The 19,948-nt window shown below is 37.3% G+C and overlaps 1 protein-coding gene across 4 annotated transcripts in view; it reads left to right on the top strand.

The window, feature by feature from the left end:
- Positions 1-19,948, top strand: part of ARL15 (ADP ribosylation factor like GTPase 15) — a 224,626-nt gene that overhangs the window by 137,068 nt on the left and 67,610 nt on the right. The window contains exon 8 of one of the 4 annotated variants that reach the window (XM_035309202.1): positions 10,599-10,709. The exons of the other annotated variants lie outside the window; for them this stretch is intronic. Coding sequence (XP_035165093.1) covers positions 10,599-10,694 — 96 coding nt within the window. The 3' untranslated portion in view covers positions 10,695-10,709. Of the gene's footprint in view, positions 1-10,598; positions 10,710-19,948 lie in introns of those variants that run through there. 4 annotated transcript variants of the gene reach the window in all.

Genomic DNA, 19,948 nt, shown 5'->3' with positions numbered 1-19,948 from the left:
AATAATTTCCTCTTATAGAGGTGAGGAAGAGTAATAATTTCAAGTCAAGGCCTAAGTTTATGAAAATGCCTCTGAAATTCTAAACACATCATGTCCTAAGTCAAAGTAGTGAGTTTATTCTGATAGTTGTCTTAAAAAACAAACAATCAAACACACACACACACACACACACACACACACACACAAAAAAAAAAAAAAAAAAAAAAAAGCTTGGAAATTTCCTTTTTAATCTGAGTGGAAAATTTCCTTGTATGAAAGAGAGATAATAGGGAAAACTTTTAGAATAGGATAGAAATGGTCAGTTTTCACATTTTGTGTTCAAATGTTTGATCAAAACCCACTTGCATACACCAGACCTTCTATAAATTAAAAAAGTAGAAGAGTTTAAAGGCTCTAGAATGCAGAATACCTGGATCTAACCACAAAGTTGTTTCCAAATGACAGTGAGGCATCATGGTGGATGATGTAACCTTAGGAAGTATGCCAGTAAAGCTATCATTTTAAGGCTTGTCTACATAGAGAAATAACCCAAAATAGATACCAAGGAATAGCTCTTCTACAGTAGCTCTCTGAAAAGATGTCGAGCGCTTTTTTTAGTCCACTTTGAAAGTGGATTAAGCTAAACTACAGAAAGACTTTTAGTAGGATTGTCTGTGGGGGAGTTAGAGTGGAATAGCTGTGGTACTTCCATGTTTTTACAATCACTTCCCCACCTACACAAGTCTGCAGAACAGTTTTGAACATTTTATACCTGTTCTTACTTGAATTTGTCATTTTAGTACTTCGGAGAATTTTTCTTTTGAGTTTGTGACAGCGTACAACTTTCAAAAAATGTTTCACCTGTATTTATGAAGTAATTAAGAGACAAATGAAGACTGAGTGGATACTATTATAATTTAATGCTGGTCATTAGTAGTTAAGTAAGCCCCATAAAAACATTGATTCTCAATTTCTAACTCATATCTGACAGTGGAATACAGGGAATACAATTCAACCTGTATAATTTTCATAATGTTAATAAAGCCCCTGTATTCTTGGCACAGAGGAAAACAAAACCTTTACAAATAAGCCATGAGTCAGGTTCTGAACTTCTTCATGCTTAAGGCTGAATCCAGGTAGCAAAGCAAAATATGTATCATGAACATGGGTTCAGAAAGAGCCTAATACATTTTAATACCAGCCTAAAAAAAGTGTCATTGCATATTTAATGGACAAACAGACGGAAAAAAGAAGATGATGCTCAGCAGCATCGCACTAGAAGAACTGAAACTGTGGACAGGATGCAACTCAATTTATCATTCTTTTGGTTTAAATCCCAAGAGATCCTCCTGATACTCATAAGTGTAATTTTGTAAGTGCATCAAAAATAATATTTACCATTTCCATCAAAGATGCCTTGTAGGTGGATATATTATTCTAATGTATCATTTTGCATGTTCTCAATAAGATTAACTTGCTTCATAGTAAAAATGCCATGTTCAAAAGCTTTCAACTGTACATATTATATTAGGGTTCAAAATATGATTCATAAACAGAAGAGAGCCTATTTCATAACAAATCCTTTTCAAAAAGTGGATTGAATATGCTCTTCTGTGCATAAAGGAAATTCCTTGTTATTCCAGTAGCACTTTCTCATATTGTCCTTTAAATTGGATGCTTCAACCTCTTCAGCAGAAGAGATCTCATGTGCCAGTAAGTGTTCCTCACAAACAGAATCTAAATAACCCTAGAAAGGCACAGCATCCCATTGGGAAACTACAAACTGTTTTTTATGTTCCTTGGCAAAGACACAGACCCCAACCCATAAGTTGTGTACTGTGTGAAAAATACTGGTGGAGACTCAGCACTGGGGAAGATGCCCATAAAATACAGATGGGACCTGTCTAGGAATGAGACTTTTAAACCTGGACAGATGTTGGCTGCATTGTTCTTATGTTGCCAAATTCCAAAACCTTTGGTGCAAAAGCTCTCCAAGCTGATGGCAACATCCACAGCAGCCTCCTGGGCCGCTGGTTGAGAACTGATGGATTTTGGTGTTTGCAGCTTTGGACCTGCACTGATCACAGCAGCCTGCTGCAGCCAGGGCTCTGCAGTGATCTGAGTTCACAAGGCGACATGGCTGCAGGGTCTTTCAGACTTTCCCTCCATGAAAGCCCCGCTGCTGTACAGTTCTTCCTGATGTTCTTTTTACATGGTAAAATATTTATCCTTCATTTTTGTTTGCAAAATAATTCTGCAAAATATATCATTTGTATATAACAGGCAGTCTCAGTCTTAGTGATAGGATACAAAAGGCTATTAATGATGATGAAATTGTCAAAGAACAAAGTTTAGTAAAGTCAAAATAGTAAAGAAATTGATCCTACTCCATTGCCAGTTTAGTCTGCACATATTATCTGAATGTGATGCCGTTCATAGTCAAAACAACACAGGCAGCTATAATAGCTTTTCCTCTTTTTCTTTGTAAAGACCAAACTTTTACTGTGTTTGTTACTTTGCCTCAAGAACATAGGGGTAGACTTTACGGTTTGTTTAGCTATGAAGGGATGACAGACTAGGGGGGTGGTAAGGGGAGCTTAGTTTTGGAATGTAAATACATGTAGAGCTCTTCTCCTTTTGTTTAGCATCTCTTTAAACTAAGACAAAAAAAATCAGTGAATGAATGAATAGCAGCATGGTGAAATACCTAAATGTTTGAGTTAAAATTTTTGGATGTTTGAAATCCTATTTGGATCCTTTTCCCAGATCGCAGTGCATTCATATGCACTCAGCAGGAAACTTCATGGAGATGCACATTTGGGCAGAAGGTCTTTGGCGGTGCCTTTTTCTTAACTTGTGTCTTTTCTTCTTTTGAAGAAAGTAATGGCTTAAGTCTGACTGAAGAACAATCTTTTTTTGTATGTTCCTTATAAGAATTTACTTATGGTTCACAGATTTTACCCACCGTCTATGTCTGCAATCCTTTGGATTTAAAACAGCATATATCCCACTGCAGACAACAGGAAACGCCAAATTAAAGACTTAATGACATACTGCTGAAAGAAGACAAAAGGTGACAAATTATAAAACAGCCAGCCAAACTTTTAAAGAAAATGCCGAAAAAAAACGACATTCAAACAGCTTGAAAAGGATAAGGATATCGTTACACTTGCAGACATATTAATAGAAATTAGAATGAACCATGCTGAATATAAATTTAAGCATTTTTAAAAAAAATTTAATGCGTTTCATTAAAAATAGTAATTTCCTAGGATAGTGAAAACAGAGTTCTGAGTTAAAAAAAAAAAATATATATATATATTTTAACCTTGTTCTTATTGGCTACTAAATCACAGACTTCATTTTTGTAATTGTGAAACCAGTGAATGTGTGACTTCTACCCTTTAGAAATGATTAACCTCTGCTGCTGCTGCAACTGCAGTAGTGTCAGCTTTCTCCTTGGTGGCACAGTGGCTGTGTGCTCTGGCCTTCCAGCCTCTGGCTTGATTTACAATGGGTGGTGCGTTCTTTGATCTGTTGGAGCTGTGCAGAGATGGTGGAAGAGAAGGAATGAAATGAGTAGCAAAAAGAAAAGAGGGGGTCATAAACAGATGAAAAAGCAAGGTGGCAGACCTTTCCAATCCCAGTGATGGTCTTGATCATTTATTTAATCACTTAAATATTTTCACTCTTTGATGATAGATACTCTGTATTGATGTCCTCGATGTCATTAATTTAATTTTGGACCATAGCACTTTGTTGGTAGCTTGGGATGTACTGCTTCTGGTTGGTAAATGGCAAGAGGGGTTCAGCTAGTAGTTATGAGAACAGCAGTGTTGCATTTGCTTTAGATACTGCTCCCAGTTCTCTGTAAGGGTTCATACTTAGAGGTTACCTGCTCAGCAGTTTATCAGCGCTACCTTGAAATCAGATCAGAGAGAATCTGTCACGATCTTCAGCATGAGCTATAATCATGGTAGGATTGTGGTGAATCTTTTAATTCATATGCTCCAAAAATTATTTGTATATTCCTATCACTGTTGCTGACATATTAGAAATGCACAGCACCCATTTGGTTGATAAACACTATTGATGCTTTGCTTTGGGGATTTTTCTTACATTTCAGAAAATTGGGGGAATGATTACTTGGTGGTTTGCTGGTGGAATCAAATTGCATGCTAGAGAAAGAGCTCTGTATTCATGATCCCATTTCTCATGAAATGTTTAAATAGGAACACTTGCAGGCCTTTGTGAAGTGTAGTATTTTCCTAGTTCAACTAGTGATGCTAAATTTCATTGCTCACCTAATAATAAAAAAACTTTTTTGTCCTCCATATATGCCTCTAGATTCAAAAGGAACTTGCTATGTACATGTATAAACATACATATAAACACTTATCTATGTTTATAAACAGTCATCTGTCAACATGCTGAGAATACTCTGACCAGCTTTATCTTCTTTTATGTATTATCTGCATCCATCTGGTGCTCTTAGGTGCATTGTAAGCTTGGGGCTGGGCTGTTTTGTATAGGCAGCACCTATTGCAATGGATGCAAGTCAACAGCTGCACATGGAGCAACTCACTAAAACAAAATCATGAGTGACTGACTGGTTGTGTCAGATGAACCACCGTCACTGTGAGTGTGCAGCACTGACAGAGAAATATCAGCACTGCACACTGATGGGATGAGTGAAACAGGGAAGAGCTATTGAGTTATTTTATCTGGCGCTGCTCTGGATAATATGATGCCAATTTTATTTCTTTGATTTAAAGCTGGACTGAAACTTTTACCTCTTCCTATATGGAAAAAAAGTTTGCCATTTCAAAATTGCTGCTTGTTGACTGCTGCTATTAAGTAACTTGATTTTTCAGTAAGGCTTGGTTTTATAAAGAGTTGAAGTCCGTTCGATCTTCTTTTTTTAATGTGGTGTTCCTCACAATTTTTTTAAGCCAAAGTGCTACCTAGTCGTTCTGATAAGTACGTGGGTAGTTGAACTCAAAATTATAGATGTTGCTCAACCTTCTGTGTTCTCAAGGCTGTTATCCAGGCTAGTTCTGAAGAACTGAACAGCCACTCTGTATTTATGTGCATCGTAGGAGAAACATGGATTTGTGAGCTCTCATGGGGTGGAGCTGAGTTCTGAATAGTTGTCAGTACAGCATGCCATAGAGTGGGGCCCCAGCCTTTATTGAGTTTGTAAATTCTGTCATGATAAAAAAATAATAAAGGAGAATCTTGTTAAAAAGATAATTTAACCTTAGAGTATTACCTTTTAGTGCATATACATATACACACACACACATATATATATATATATAAATAAAATAAACCCAGCTATTTAACTATTAGTTCAGCCAAAATTTTTGTTTTAGTACCTATAGAACCATTAATTTCTCATTTAAAATAGGGGAAATGTTCACATTGAGAAAAATATTCCAAATTTAATTTATAAAAAGTGAAAACCAAAGATGAAGCATGGGAACTGATTATGAAAAAAAAGTTTGTTTCTCTTATTCATATGACAAAAATTATTAATCAGAGTATTCCCTAATGATTTGCAGCATCTGGTAAAAAGGGAGCAGCAGCTAAAGCCTGCAATATGATAATCTTGTGGAAGAAATGAGTAACCATGAACAGTATTTAGCAAGAGAATTTAAGTTTAAAAATATAGGCTTTCTTCTTGTGTAGTTCTGCCAGAAAGCAAAAACAAACAAAAAAATCAGTAATCTGAGACAGTAGCTACAGTGAAGGAAGCTTCCTAATGATGAGCACTTTTTGCAGCAGCAAGGAAAGGGGCAGTAATGCCTTTAGAGGGAGACAGTGAATGTAATTGGGTTTGAGGTGGTTGGCTTGGAGTGGTAAAAGGGGAAAAGAGATGCAGAGGAACAGGAGTAACAAGATTAGGGCCCTTCCTTCTTTAGGACTTTCCACCTTTCCATTTGTGGTTGGAGGAAGATGAGAGCTGGCTGTTGTCTCACCTGGGTTTTGGGAGCCAGAGGCTCCTAAAATTAAACTTGATGGGTGTGGAGAACATTTGTTGTTGTTGTTACATTTATGTACTAGTAAAAATAAATAGTTTGTAGGTTCTTCTGAAATACAAATAATAGTTACACCCAGAGCTAATTTTGTGTTAAAGGAAGGTATGTACTTTCTGAGCAAGTTCAGGTACACTATTCCAACCATACTTGCATAAAAATAGCCCTGTTTACACCTATAGTTTCAGTTGATGCAAATATTATTTTAAACTTAGGTTAGAGTCTGTGGAGAGTGCATGGTGGTTAGACCTAAAAACTGTCTTTTGTTTATGCCCAGAAGTTGTCCAGTGCAGGCAGCATTCAGTACAGGCTTCCTTCTGTTGGCTGCCCAGTGTGTTACATCCGTGACTTCAAAAGCCAATCCGCAGGAGGGAGAAACTTTTTATTCCTGTGCCACCTCAGCCTTCGGTCTGAACTGTGAGGCTGCAAAAATTGCTGCTGATCACGGTAGTGTGAATCAGGGTTTTGCTTTCTGTATTACTGAGAATACCAGCTAATCCAGATATTAAGCAAGACCCTTGATTAAATTTGAACAGGCTATCAGGCTATCATTAAATGGCATCAACTTTTAGTAAGATATGGTCAGAATTATCTTCTGCAGTGAAATCCCTACAGGCATCGAAGGAATGGTGTCGTGAAGAACAGACCTGCCACTGGCAACTCTCCAGTCCTGCAGATGTGAGGCGGAGGAGGTTCTGCAGGATTAGGGGAGTGGAGAATAAGCTGTGTTCAGCTCGATAACTCTACCCTGGTTTAAAATCTTAGATTGCTCAATATGGGTGGAAGGTGGCAGAAGTTAAGAGTGTTTCATAAAATTGTTTATGCAAAAAGTGAAAGCAAAAGATGAAAAACAAAACGAAAGTTGAACCATGTTTGCAGTAATGTAGAAAGTAATCATATGTTTAGTTGACATATGAAAGGGCTTGTGATTTCTCAAAAATGCTTAAATAAATTTTAAACATGTCCGTGATCTCGATTGACCATATGAAAACTGTGAACTTTGTTTTAAATGAGTGGTTTTAATGGTTAGTTTGCCATATCTTTTTGATGTTAAAAACCAGCTCTCTCACAGTGTAATGGACATTTTAAAGTGGCATTATCACTGTTATCTTGGCCACCAGTGCTATACTATGCTGAGCCACTGGGAACCTTCACTGCTGCAATGAAGTTTTCTAGCCACCAAAATGCAGAGTAACACAAAGCCTAACCAAACATAAAATAAATTACCATAATCATTTCTCAAAAAGTAGAGATGGTGTCCATACTGCTTTGTCTGAATCTTGAAAGCCATACGTGTTTTTTTGCTTTTGTTTTGTCTTGGTGTTGCTTCTATGGCATCCTAAATGCAGCAAAGTAAGCATTAAAAAAAAAAAAAAAAAAAAAAAAAATACCACTAAAAAAAAAATTTTTATTAACTAAAAAATGCAAGGTGTGTATTTTGAAATTAAGGCTTGCATATCTTGTTTTGTAATTAAGAAGCTCTCACCTTGCTTTTAACCAGATTGCTTGCTCTCACATATGAGACTTACTGCGTTTTCTTACAGTACCTTTGCCCTGTGATTGCCTCTTGTTTAGAGATCTTCAATTCGGCTGCCATTCTCTGGAAGTTTACCCCCTTGTCCCTGAGGGTTGGTTCTTGAAATTTGCCAGCTTTGCAGATAGAGACATAAAGTAGCCATTTGTTACTTGGCTGGTGTCTACTTCCTCTCTTTTCCTCCCACATGAGATGTTTTCCTCTTGTGTTTTCACTCTTTAATATGTTTGTGTAGCTCTTATCAAAACAGACCCAAACAATGTAATGGGTGTTATGTGTCAATGATAATCAAAGCCATGGTGCTTAAACCACTTTACAAAGGTTTAGGTTTCATCAGTATTCTGAGGTGTATTTGGAAACAATTAGGTTTGTTCTTAGAAAAGACATCCTTCTGACTCTGAACAGTTTTTCTTACTCCAGGCAGAAGAATTCCAACAAAAACAAGTGTTCTCTTGAGTGGTTTAAATAGTTCTGGGAATGACAATCTAGATTAATTTTTATATACTCCAAGTTTGCTGCAAAATCATCTGAAAGATACTGTACCTCAACACTAATTAAATGTGTAATATTAGACTCCTCAGACAAATGCTGAGTTTTACAGGCAAGTTTGTGTCTTCATCATGTCTCTCTACCAGGACACAGGTTTCAGTCAGGGTTAGGAGATGCGGGGGGAGTCTTGTCATGTGTAGTATGTATGTTTTGCTGAAATCATTTGCAAATAACCACATCTGTTAGCTATCGGTGTCCTTGCTTAATAGGCAAGTTTAAAATAACTGCTTATACTTGTGTGCTTCTGATTCTTTCTTTTGCAAAACAGATGAACCTCTGTATTCCAAGAATTGTTCCAAATCATATTTTTTGGCACTGTTCTTACTTTTAGTCATTGTATGAATTAAAATATGCTTTCCAGCTCTTGCCTAAGTTGTCAAAAAAGTCTCTATAGAATTAACATGCATACAGTTTTTGCGATTTTTTTTTTTTTTTTTTTTAAGCAATGTTAAATTTGCTTGAGCAACATTTCTTGTTTTGACTAGTGGAGGATCTAAAAATACGCTACTGTATTGACTGAACTAATTACATTTCAGTTCTAGCCACTACCATCTGGATCTCTGTCTTTCTGGTTACATTTTCATTGCACAGATTGCACACGAGTGATTAGCACCAAGAGTTGATTGTCCAAATTTGTTCTGGGTATTAGCAGCAGCTCTGCAGAGCCACAGCCAAGTTACTGTGCCCTTCATTTTCCTCTGTGGGTGCTGTGGTCAGGCCCGGGGGTCGCCAGTTCAGCAGGAATGTGGAGAAGGTGGGGACAGTCCAGTAGTGAGCTGCTGAGTTGGCCAGAGGCCTGTAGCCACCTGGCTTACCAAGAGAGGCTTTGAGTGAGCTGGACCTCTCTAGTCTGGCAAAGAGAGGGCTAAAATACACTCAAAATAGTTGCTTACTTGAAGAGCACTTAGTCAACCTCTTCTTGGTAGAGTCAGGTGACATGACATAAGGAGTAGCCAGAAGTAGTGGATTGGGTGGCTCGTGCTGGACATCAGGAAGGAAATCTTGTGAATTAGAGGCAAATTTTTCTGCTCGAATCAGGTGCTCTATCAGGCAATGGGTTTCAGAGTTGGTAAACAGCGAGTATGTAATCGAAACTTTCTCCCTCAACCTTTTCATTCCATGCATAAACTAAATTGAGAATTTTTCATGCCTTGCTTAAATATAGCAAAGGAGTATGCTACCTTAAGGAAGAAGAGTTGAAGCTATCAAGTTGAGTTCAAGCTGAAGGCACTCCTGGGCACGGTGGAAAGTTCACTTAGGTAGATGCAGATCAGGCAGCAGTGCTTGCATAAGTCTTAGGTTAACACTCCACAACACCCTGCGCATTCTCTGTTCATCCAGCTGCTCCTAAGGTCTTCTGTGCCATCTCCATCTGGCATGATGGTATGTTTTATCCTGAAGTATGATCATTTTTACCTAGTCTTCTCTCTCTCGGTGCTGTAGCACATAGTTTTCTGCTGTTAGCAGAATATCTCTGGGAATAGCTTATGGATAAAACATTGAGAGAAAGTGGGATGGCGTGACAGTGAAAAGCAAAGGGCTTTTATTTAGGTGCCTAATAAGGATCTAAATCCTTGCTATCTAAATAGCAAGCCTCTGAAAGGTCTATTGAAAGCTTTCAAAACACAGGAGAAGATTAAACTGTACCAAACCTAGTCACAGAATTTGGTGTAATAAGTGTTCAAAAAATAGCAAAAAGAGTATTTTAAGATACAAGATATTGCAGATCATCACTGTTAGTATAAATGATGGCATTCTCACAAGTAACTTGTAGAAAAAAAAAAAAAAATTGACATCATGACCTAGGGCTCTGTCTGTTCTATAATGCAAACTAATTCTTTCAAAGACATCTCAACATACAAGCTTATCTAACCATAGTGTTTGGACAGCCATCTTTCCTCCTCTTAACTCTTCTTTTAAGTTCCCACCTGATTTTAGAGACTAACTTCTCAGGTATGGATGCTGTTACATACATAAAGTTTGTCCAGTTTATTCAGCCTTATTGACTGTCTTTTGTTCATATGTTCATGTACACTATACTGGTACTATATTTGATACTATGGTACAGTTAATAGGAATGGTCTTATTCATTGCAGAAACATGGTGGGGTTTTTTCTGTTTTTTTTTTTTTTTTTTTTTTTTTTTTTTTGGTTGTTGTTTTGTTTTGTTTTTCTTAACCAGCCAGTAATTTAGGAACGAGCACATTTTAGATCAACTGGGAACTATGTACTACTGCGAGGCATGAAAAATGTTGCAACAATTTAAGTGTTGCATAGTTTGAAAAGTTTCAGTTGCCTACTGGATTTAATAAGTTAACTTGATTTTTATTCTTTATTTTAATTTCTGCCCCCACACCCCCCCACTCCCGCCCTGTCCTTCATAGCTGTTTCCTCATTCCAGAACTGAAAATTTGCATTCCCAATAGCTGTATTAGCACTGCGGAATTTTTCAGTAATTCTGTTTACAGTGCCTTTTGGTGTGCTCTCCTCTCTTTTCAGGGAGAGGTATTTGTTCTAGGGTGCCACTATGATCCATTTTACAATGCAGCCACACAGCATCGTCACACAGGAAGGCTGGGAACTTCTTCCAGTTGAAGCTGCAGAAACTGGCAAGTTGGATACCTCCTGAGAAGTGAAAATTCTAGTTCTGCTTCCACATTGTAAGCTGTGTTCTGTCTCGTTATACTACCCAGCTGTTTGCCAGGCAATACTGCATTAACATTTAATACTCTTTTTTTCCATCTGATTATTTTCTTTGTTTACAAAGGAGGACTAAAACTTTTTTTTTTTTTTTCTTTCTTTCTTTTGTATACGTCTATTTTCTGTAGCTAGTCATTGGACCAAAGCAGCTTCTCTTCAAGAGGGATCAAAAACAGTTTGTCAGTGATAGCACAAGGTTTATGACCTGTTCCATGGGGCGTAATTAAAAATGGAATTCAGCCCCTTTTTGCAGAATAACTTTGACACATCTGGTTTAAACAGTTTTAGTGCAGAGAGGAGATAAAGAGAAGTTTCTTTACACAGTAGATTAGTTTCAGATGAGGTATAGGATCCCCTCAAATTCATGTTCACATAAAAAGTACACCAACGGGACAGCCACCCATGAAATGTGCGTAGTCATCCACTGAATATGTGAAAATAAATGGTAGGCCTTATAGCACTAAATAAATAAATAATAATAAAACAAAATCTTGTCACAACCCCAGAAGAAAATGTAAGGTAATCAAGCAGAAAAGGAGGAGGACCAGGGCTGAATTCCTTTACAAAATCCCTATTCTTTCCCTGCTTTCTCTGCCAGAGCACCTCTGATCCAGTTTTATTCCATGTTCCCCAGCAGAATGTTCATGTTTTTACAGATATAGCACATTTTATGACACCCACTAAAGTTATCTGCTGTGAAATTCAATTGTTTAAATACTTTGTCCTTTTGTTACCCTTTTCTAATGGGTTGCCAATACATATTGCTTTCTCATCAGATGCTGATAGTCCCTTTAGTAGACATTACTATTCTGTGAAATGGTGATGAACACACAATACTGGCTTATAGATAGTGAAGTACAAAGTAGTTGTTTCAGCACTTTGCTCTTGAATAGAAAAATACAGTCTGTGTCTGTTTAATATTCACTAGGATGCCCTGGTTTTTAAGGAATGTTGCTGGTAGATAGACACCCCTCTAAACATTCAGGTACATTGTTGCTGCATGCATTTTAGTAAATTATTTTTATGCATTTTGAGAGAATTAAGACATGGAAGAGAAGTTAAGTCATATACACTTAAATTAAGGCATTTGTGAAGGCTGTATAAAGTCTTAACAAGAAAGTGTGCTTTGCTGCATTGACAGGTAGGGGACCTGATCTGAATTGGGAGCTAGATTACTGGCTCAAATAAAGGATAGCACATGATGGTGCAGTTTAATTTTGATGTAAATTATTTCTAACTTACAAGAGGGCATCAATTAATTAGTAAAATATATGTTTTCTCAAAGTAGTGTGGCAGGTTTTAATGTCTTCAGAATATCCCAAGAATTATCTCACTTCTACCACAGACTGCAGCAATACAGTAGTTCTTGACCAATTTGCATGGGGAAATTGAAATGATATAGAATAACAGTTGAAAGAGTACAAGTATTTTTAACTTCAGCTGGAAGTACATACAGTTTAAGTCACTGTAGGTGGTCTCAGCAAAGCCATTTCAGATGCAGAAAAGGGGTAGTGTTTTCATTCCCTTGTGTTATATGTACATTATCATGGTTCAAGTTAAACTATTTCCAAAATAATTGGAACATGAGGAAATTGGTTACTAGCAAAGTTAATTCAACCCGCCTCCTGCTGTAAACCTTTTACTCTCTAGAGAGGATACATTTTGTTGGGAAGAAAAGAGAGAGAGAGAGAAGTAGAAATGTGTTGCTCTATCATGTAATTAAGTAACTGACATCTTTTTATGATAATACATTTGGGTGGTCTGTTCTTGAAACACTTGATTTGTTAGGAAACATAACCATTTCCGCAAGTAATCTCTAAGTCCTAAATATTTTGAAAAAAATTTGCATTGCGGTATTGCATCAGTGCATTACTCACCAGTTAAACTCTCTAAACTGCTGTCGCTTGGCATTGGAGAGGGCTTCCAGGTTTTTTTATATCAGCAAAAACTTCTGTAAATTATAATATTGTTTGGCAGAGCATAAAGAGTAAATACTGGAAAACTAGATGATTTAAGAGAAAACAAATGGAAAAAGTTGAATCTCATTTTGCTTTTCCCTGGAAAAAATAAAAAATAAAAAGAAAGAAATTCTAGTAGTTTACAAAACATAGAAAGTTTGAAATTGACTTCAGCCACAGTGTTTGTTTAGGTGTTGTGACCCTTTTGTATCCTTGTTGTAGTTTCCTCTAAATCAGCACAATTGTGATTGTTCCCACTGGACATTGTGGATATTTAGAGACTTGCTTGCTGCAGTGAACCTCAATGATTTTGAGGTTAGGCATGCTGCCACTGAGTCTAAGATCATTTTAACTGCCAGTGGTAATGAGCTGCTGAGTTTTTCAGATTAAAAGAAAACCAGCTTGAATACATTTAAATATTATGCTAATATACATAAACACTAATATATTGAATAAAGTTCCTGTAACCAGAGCAATCTACCCCAAACTAATTTTTGTAGACTCAGCTGACTGTCAGGTTAGTGATTCCATGCACAAATGTTTAAACTTTAGGTACCAGCAGGAAATAGCTAATGCACTCTATAGTTTACAGTTGGTGAAGGGTCAATATGAAAATATTTCTGTGATGTAGTTGGTGAATAGAGTCTATGATGGTTTTTCCCAAGCCTGGTTTGAAACACTTTTACTTTTCTAAAATCATAAGCATCTAGAATCATCTTTTGAAAAAGCAAATGTACTTACGGAAACCCAACTGACCTTTTTAAAAATGTGAGAGAAACACAAATAAAAATAAAATCAAGTTATACCTATTTGATTAAAGATTTTAAAGATAACATCATTCTCAGTTTATTTTCGATGTGGTTCCACAGCTATTAACTTGCAGATTTTTGTAATAAAACAAAAATGACAATTTGAATTGAAGTAATCTGATGCCTGAGTTATTAGGAAATATGGGACACTATTAGCTTTCCTTCTTAAGGACATTCAGGAACCATTATATTGTTATTCCCTTATTCAGAATAAGAGCAAAGGTAGGACATGAAACTAGAACCCTCTGCTTCCCTCTCTCATGCTCTGCGCATGCTGCTGTAACAGCAGCCAAGCTATGGGCCCTGAGTAGTTAAATAATGTGGCCATGCCTTCAGAATAGAGATTTGGTCACCCACAGGCAGCGCCAGAGCTCGCACAGTAGGTAAGACCTGTCAAGAGAGCTTAGGAGGTTGTGGAGTGATTATGTGTTTTGTTCATAGGTGGGAACTCTGCTCAAGAGAAGAGTTTCTCTAGGGAAAGAGCAAAATCCTCTCTTGTCATGGCTCAGAGGCATGCTGATGCCTCCTGCTAATGCTCAAGTTTCTGCTGACTGTCTAGACAGTTTCCATTCTGTAACTCTTCTTTTGTTTCTTATGATGCTCTCTGTCTGCAAAGACCATGCTCATCTCTGACAAGAACATTCTCTTTGGCTTGATTAAGTCAAAGTGATCAAAATCTGTAGAGGCAGATCTTCCCTATAAGGTTTGTCTCAAATCCTTAGTCATATGCCTTTGGCAAGCTGTTTGTCATTCTCCAAGTTAGGAGTAAAGGTTTAGATTTAAATAAAAAGATCAGACAGTGCACAGTTTCTACTATTCTGCAGTAATTTTGCCTCTTCTGAGGGGAAAAATGCCAGTGCTGGAAGCTCTTAACTATATTATTTCTCAAGCCAGTAGAATTTAAGTGTGTCTACTATGTGTGTGCTTACTGTTGTAGAGCCTGACTTATGGTGACTATACAAAAGAAAACCACTGCACATTCTAAATGATTCTTGACAGGTATCTCTGGAAGCTGTTAATGCCAGCAGTTGAAGAAAATATAATTCTGTATCAGAGGTGGGAGAAAATAGACAAATATTGATGCATTTTGATACAAAGTTTTTGCTTTAGCTTCTATGCTTGAGTTACAGACTCTTAACTGCATTTTTCTAAAATCCTAGACTCAGAAGATTCCTGATATAGATGCTGATTAGAACCTCCTTTGGGAGTGGTACTGTTCATTTTCCTTTGAAAGATTGAATTTCTGACAATAGCAGCTGTATCTTCATAGCTTTGACTGCTAATACCAAGAAAATAAAATAGTGGGCTTGTTGTAGCAAAAGTGGCCCATCTTTCTTACTGTCTACAATTGTAAATATAATTGCAACAACCAAAATCAGATTCTGTGTAGAACAGCCACAAGCTGTTTCAGAAGTTGCCCCACAAAACATTTATGACTGGCCCTGAGCAGAGGTGGCACAGCCAGCATTGTTATCTGAGCCAAGTACAATGTGTTAGTGAAACCTATGGATGAAGACAGTTTAAACTAACCTTTTCTTTGAGCTAGAAAGTACTGGAGCTTGCACAATTAACTACTCCATCTTTCTCAAAGTTTGTGTAGGGGGGAATGACAGTAGAAACATCTGCAGCACAGTAACTTTATATCCTGCAACAGCCGTTAAGCAAGAAGATATCTCATTCCCTTTGGATCCATTTATATCTGAGATTTGAAGAAGGTAGGCACTAGTACCTACATCAAATGCTATGCAAGAGTTGGGATATTCCACATTCAAGCATTATGATGCTGCATACTTCAAAGGCAGCTTGAAAGCAGTGCATCTTGCACAGCAGGACTGTTTAATCTTGCTGTGGTATTTTGCTCTGTATAAAATAAAGTCACTTGTGCAAAAACAGGATCCCTGGTCCTGTTTTGGATCATGTGTAGTAATTTACTTTTTTAATTCTAAAAGGAGGATTATTATTTTAACTATGTTTGAATTCATTCGTATGTTTTAATGACAATTCATGTAATTACACCTGAAATACTCTATAAATACCATTTTCTTTCTGTGCACTAGGTGTTTTCTCAGAATATGCAACTAAAGAGAATTTTTGAAATTCAGTCTCCTCATTGGGTCACTTACATTAGTACCACATAGAAGTATTTATATTTAGATCAGATTGTTTTCATGTTTTCACAGAAATATCTGAACAGGAGTAGGTGCAGAACAAAGCTGTGTCCTGCATCTCTGAACCTTATTGGCAGTGTTGCTTCCTCAATGGGTGGTTTTGCAATGTGCCGAGCTGGAGCAGCGACAGCTCTGGTGACCTGAACGTGTACAATAACGTATAGCAGAGATCTGCAATGCTGAAGCTCAGCATCCATTTTTACTCAGCAATTCTTTGGCTCTGTCAGTCACTTGGATTGCCGGAGCCAGGAAAACAGCCCTCCAGATAAGCACTGCCCAGCTTGTGGATGTGTGAGCACTGCTGGGGAGCCTGCTAGGCTGAGGGTCTGCAGAAACAGCGCTGGGGGGAGGGAACGAGATTTACCACTAACTGGAAATGCATTGCAGCTGCAATGCCATACTCTCCCTCCCTCTGACAATCTTTCAAAGTGAAATACTGAACAGAGGGGAAGAAATGGGGCCTCTTATGTCCTTAGACCAGAATGTCTTCAAGTCCACATGCATACTGACAGACTGCTTGGAAATTGGGTTGAGTCATGCTGTATGCAGCTCCTGGATTAATCAGCAAGGAGGCAAGCATATCAAACATACAATTAGTAATGTTTTGTTTGCTTCCCCGCCCCCACCCACCATAATTCAAATGAAATGCAGTTTCGGGCAGAATTTGTTTACTTACTTTGAACATAGCTTATTGCAATAAGCACTGACCTGCTTTTCTTTAATACTCAGAGAGTGTGCTCTTAAGGCTTTGTCAGATAGTTCAGTGGATATTTTCCTTTTTTTTTTTTTTTTTTTTTTTTCAAAAAATGATGGAAAAATTACTTTTATTTGAGTTGAAATATGTTCATCAATTGTAAAACTCCGACTGCAGGCTAGTTTCTGGATATAGTACATGAAACAAGGCTGTTCTGTATCTCGTAAGGATAGTATGTATACCCAGGCATGCAGCAGAGGATTAAACAGACATGCAGCTAAATCTCTCCCATAAAAAAGATATTGTGTTATATTGTATATGACCTGTAGCCCAAGACACTTTTATGAACTGCTTATCCACTGCCATCCCAACCCCTACTCCCCTGTCTGGTACCAGCACTCATTATAAATCATTGGTGTTTCTCTCTTTCTCTTAATATCTTCCTGCTCAAGTTGCATTCTACTTTTTTTATAATCCTGGAGATTAACATTTAGAAAAAAAGATGAAAAAATATTTTGCTGGGTTTTGTCTTTAGGTTATGCTTTGTCCAAGTGATTACCCTAATTTTAAGGATAGCTAGGGTAAGAGAACTGCTGCAAGAACCATCTGTCTGGACGTAGTAAATGACCGAGAGGGTGTCTGTCTGGGTGATCTGCATTTAAATTGTATCATCTTATCCTCATTATCTTTTTGTGTGATTGTCTGGGGATTTTTCTGAAAGATTCCTTTAGCATAAATCACAATGTATGATTTTTTATACCTCATTTTTGTCTGTGTGGCTTAAACCAGAAATATATTAAATTTGGTCCTTAGAGTCCTCTTGGGTCATTCTTTTTTGTGCCTTTATGAATTAAATCCCTTTCTCTCTCTCTTTTTTTTTTTTTTTTTTCATCCCTGGATTATTGTTTGTCCACTGGAAAGAGCTGATGTCTGAAATTTACAGGGTGTGTGTGTTCCCCAGACTTTCAGTGTATATTCGTGTACAGCTTGTTTTAACCTGGTAATGTGTTTTTTCTCATATAATCTAATGATGGTGGCATTTTAATCAGTTTTGAAGGACCACTCTGAAACAGCCTGTGAAATCTGAAAAATACTCCAAATCGAGCTGTCTGACTAGGTCTGAGATACTTATTAACAAACATCCATAAATTCATAATTGCAGACTTGCTTCCTTGTTTACCATTTTTCTTTTGTAACGACGATGAGACATGACAGTTAGTCCCAAGGGATTCCTGCACTTCTCGGCTGGTTGATGTCACACTGCCTTTAGACCTGTATCTCAGCAAGTAACCAAGGGACTCACTGATCTCCCACAAATGTGCTACCTGTCACGTCTGATTGTCTTAAAACAGACGCATCTTAGTACTGAAATGCAGAAATATTTGCACATAAGGGTTTGAACTCTTCTTACAAAGACTGCCTCATTTTCTGCAATAGACCCAAAACTGGGATATGGTTTAAATTGAGAACATAGGAAAAACTTTTTAGTTTTAATTGTAAAGATTTTGTTTGTGGATCAGTGTACCTTTGTTTTGGTGTTGGTGAAAAAATCAACAGTGACTTTCAAATAGATTGAGGACTTTCACCTTTCACTCTACCAAAAGTATTCTAGTCACATGTTTGATACTGGATTTCTACTCAGAATTACAATTCTCCTATTCAACTGGTAATTTCTCAAGGTGCAGTGAAAGTTCAGTTCCAGGCTTTTTCCAATTTAACTGTCTGCTGCAGAATTTGTTTGGAATTCTATATCTTGGTAAATAGAATGTCTTTTTGGGGCCTTTATATTAACATGCTTTTGTACATTTATTATGATTATTAAGTAAATGCTGTTTTTGTGTTATAAATTCTTTGGACTGATCTAGACGTCCCAGGATACTTCTCTGTTGGCTGCTGTGCTCTGGATTCTGGACTGAATTTTAAACTGGTGTTTGGATCTGCTCAACTGTGCCGCTTAAACTCTAATTGTCATATTTGGACTAAAAGAGCAAGCAAAATTTTTCCCTGAAGGTTTGGATGTGTTCATCATTCAGCCTTAAAACTGTTAAGCTTGCAAACAATTTGAACTTGATTGCTCTTCTGTAGAGTTGCATCCTGCTCCAAACAAAATTAACAGCAAGAACACTTTTGAATTTTCCTGGGAACAGAATTGGGCTCTGACAACCTTGTCCAATGTGCTTGTCTTGCCTAAATTTTCTCAGAATTGGTATGACCGGTGTATTTGCACTGATGCTTTGGCTTCCAGGCCCAGTGGCTGGTGAGTCCACCAGTTTGGCTGTATCATATTAATCAGTCCTAGTGCATTTGACCTCAGTGCTGCTTGCCGTCACATCATCGCCATCTCTCTTGCTCTCTGTAGCTTGCATCAGGGTGAACATGGTTGTTTGGTCAATGGTTTCATTTCATTGTCAGCTCTGTTGGCATGTGGGACTGTGACACCTGTGCAGTGTGGAGGGCACAGCTTGGGGTGGGGGGTGTTGTGTCACCCCAGGGCTCTGTGTCTGGGGACACTGCTGGGACACAGTGTCCTGCACCAAGCCCATCTGTACCCCTTCCTGCCTGGGTGGCTTCACCAGACACATCCCTTCTTGCAGGGACGTGACTGTCATTGGCTCCTGTCAATCAGCAGTTCCTGCCAGAAGCGCCCAGTATGGTTTTTTCTTTCCCCTCGCCAAATACAAATTGGGTGACTTAAATAGAAGTAAAAACCCTACACCTTATCGCTCTAACAAGAAGTATTAGTTTGTGAGCAGTTTCCAAATATTTACCTTTATTAAAAAAAATTCCAGACACACAACATGTATTATAGTTTGACACCTCACAAAACTGAGCCACCATTTTTAAGGGAAGACCATAACTTTTGCCTGGAAAAGTGTCGTAGTGAGCCATTACAGCCACATCTATAATTATGTAAAGCTGGCATCTAAGATGACAACATGTAATTGCAGAAAGAAACAAAATATCTACATAATTACCAGTTTCATAAAGTACTAGAAAATGATGAGAGAGAGCATATTGCAAATCTCTAAAAATAAATAGTTTTTAAAGTCATGATCATTATAAAACAGATTTACTTGTGAAGACAGTATTACACATGTTGTAGGTGACAGACTACCCTTAACGTGTAGCACATATGTGGCTTGAAAAAAATGTCAGCGTGAGCTGTATTAATAATGAATTTTATTTCTCTTCTATCTTAATGGATGTAAGTGGACTGATTGAAAATTAGGAAGGAATGGACATTCTTTTTTTTTTTTTTTTTTTTTTTTTAAAAATGATTTTAAAGACATTTTTTGAAATGAAAGCATGGGTTTTGAAAACATGGTCTTACATGTTTGGCTGAAGCCAAAGCAAAAGAATCCCCTTCATCAGTAGATGAGCTCTCATTTTGACCACTCCATTAATTATTTTCTCTCTCTCTTTTTTTTTTTTTTTTTATTTTCTTTTTTTTTTTGCCTTTTTTGTGTTTTTTTGCCTTTTTTCTTTTGCCTTTTTTCTTTCCCTTTTTTTCTTTTTTTTC

The sequence above is a fragment of the Oxyura jamaicensis genome, chromosome Z, assembly GCF_011077185.1.
Source record: "Oxyura jamaicensis isolate SHBP4307 breed ruddy duck chromosome Z, BPBGC_Ojam_1.0, whole genome shotgun sequence".
Lineage (NCBI taxonomy): Eukaryota > Metazoa > Chordata > Aves > Anseriformes > Anatidae > Oxyura > Oxyura jamaicensis.
The sequence above is the reverse complement of the archived record's forward strand: the minus strand, read 5'-3'. Positions and strand labels throughout refer to the sequence as shown.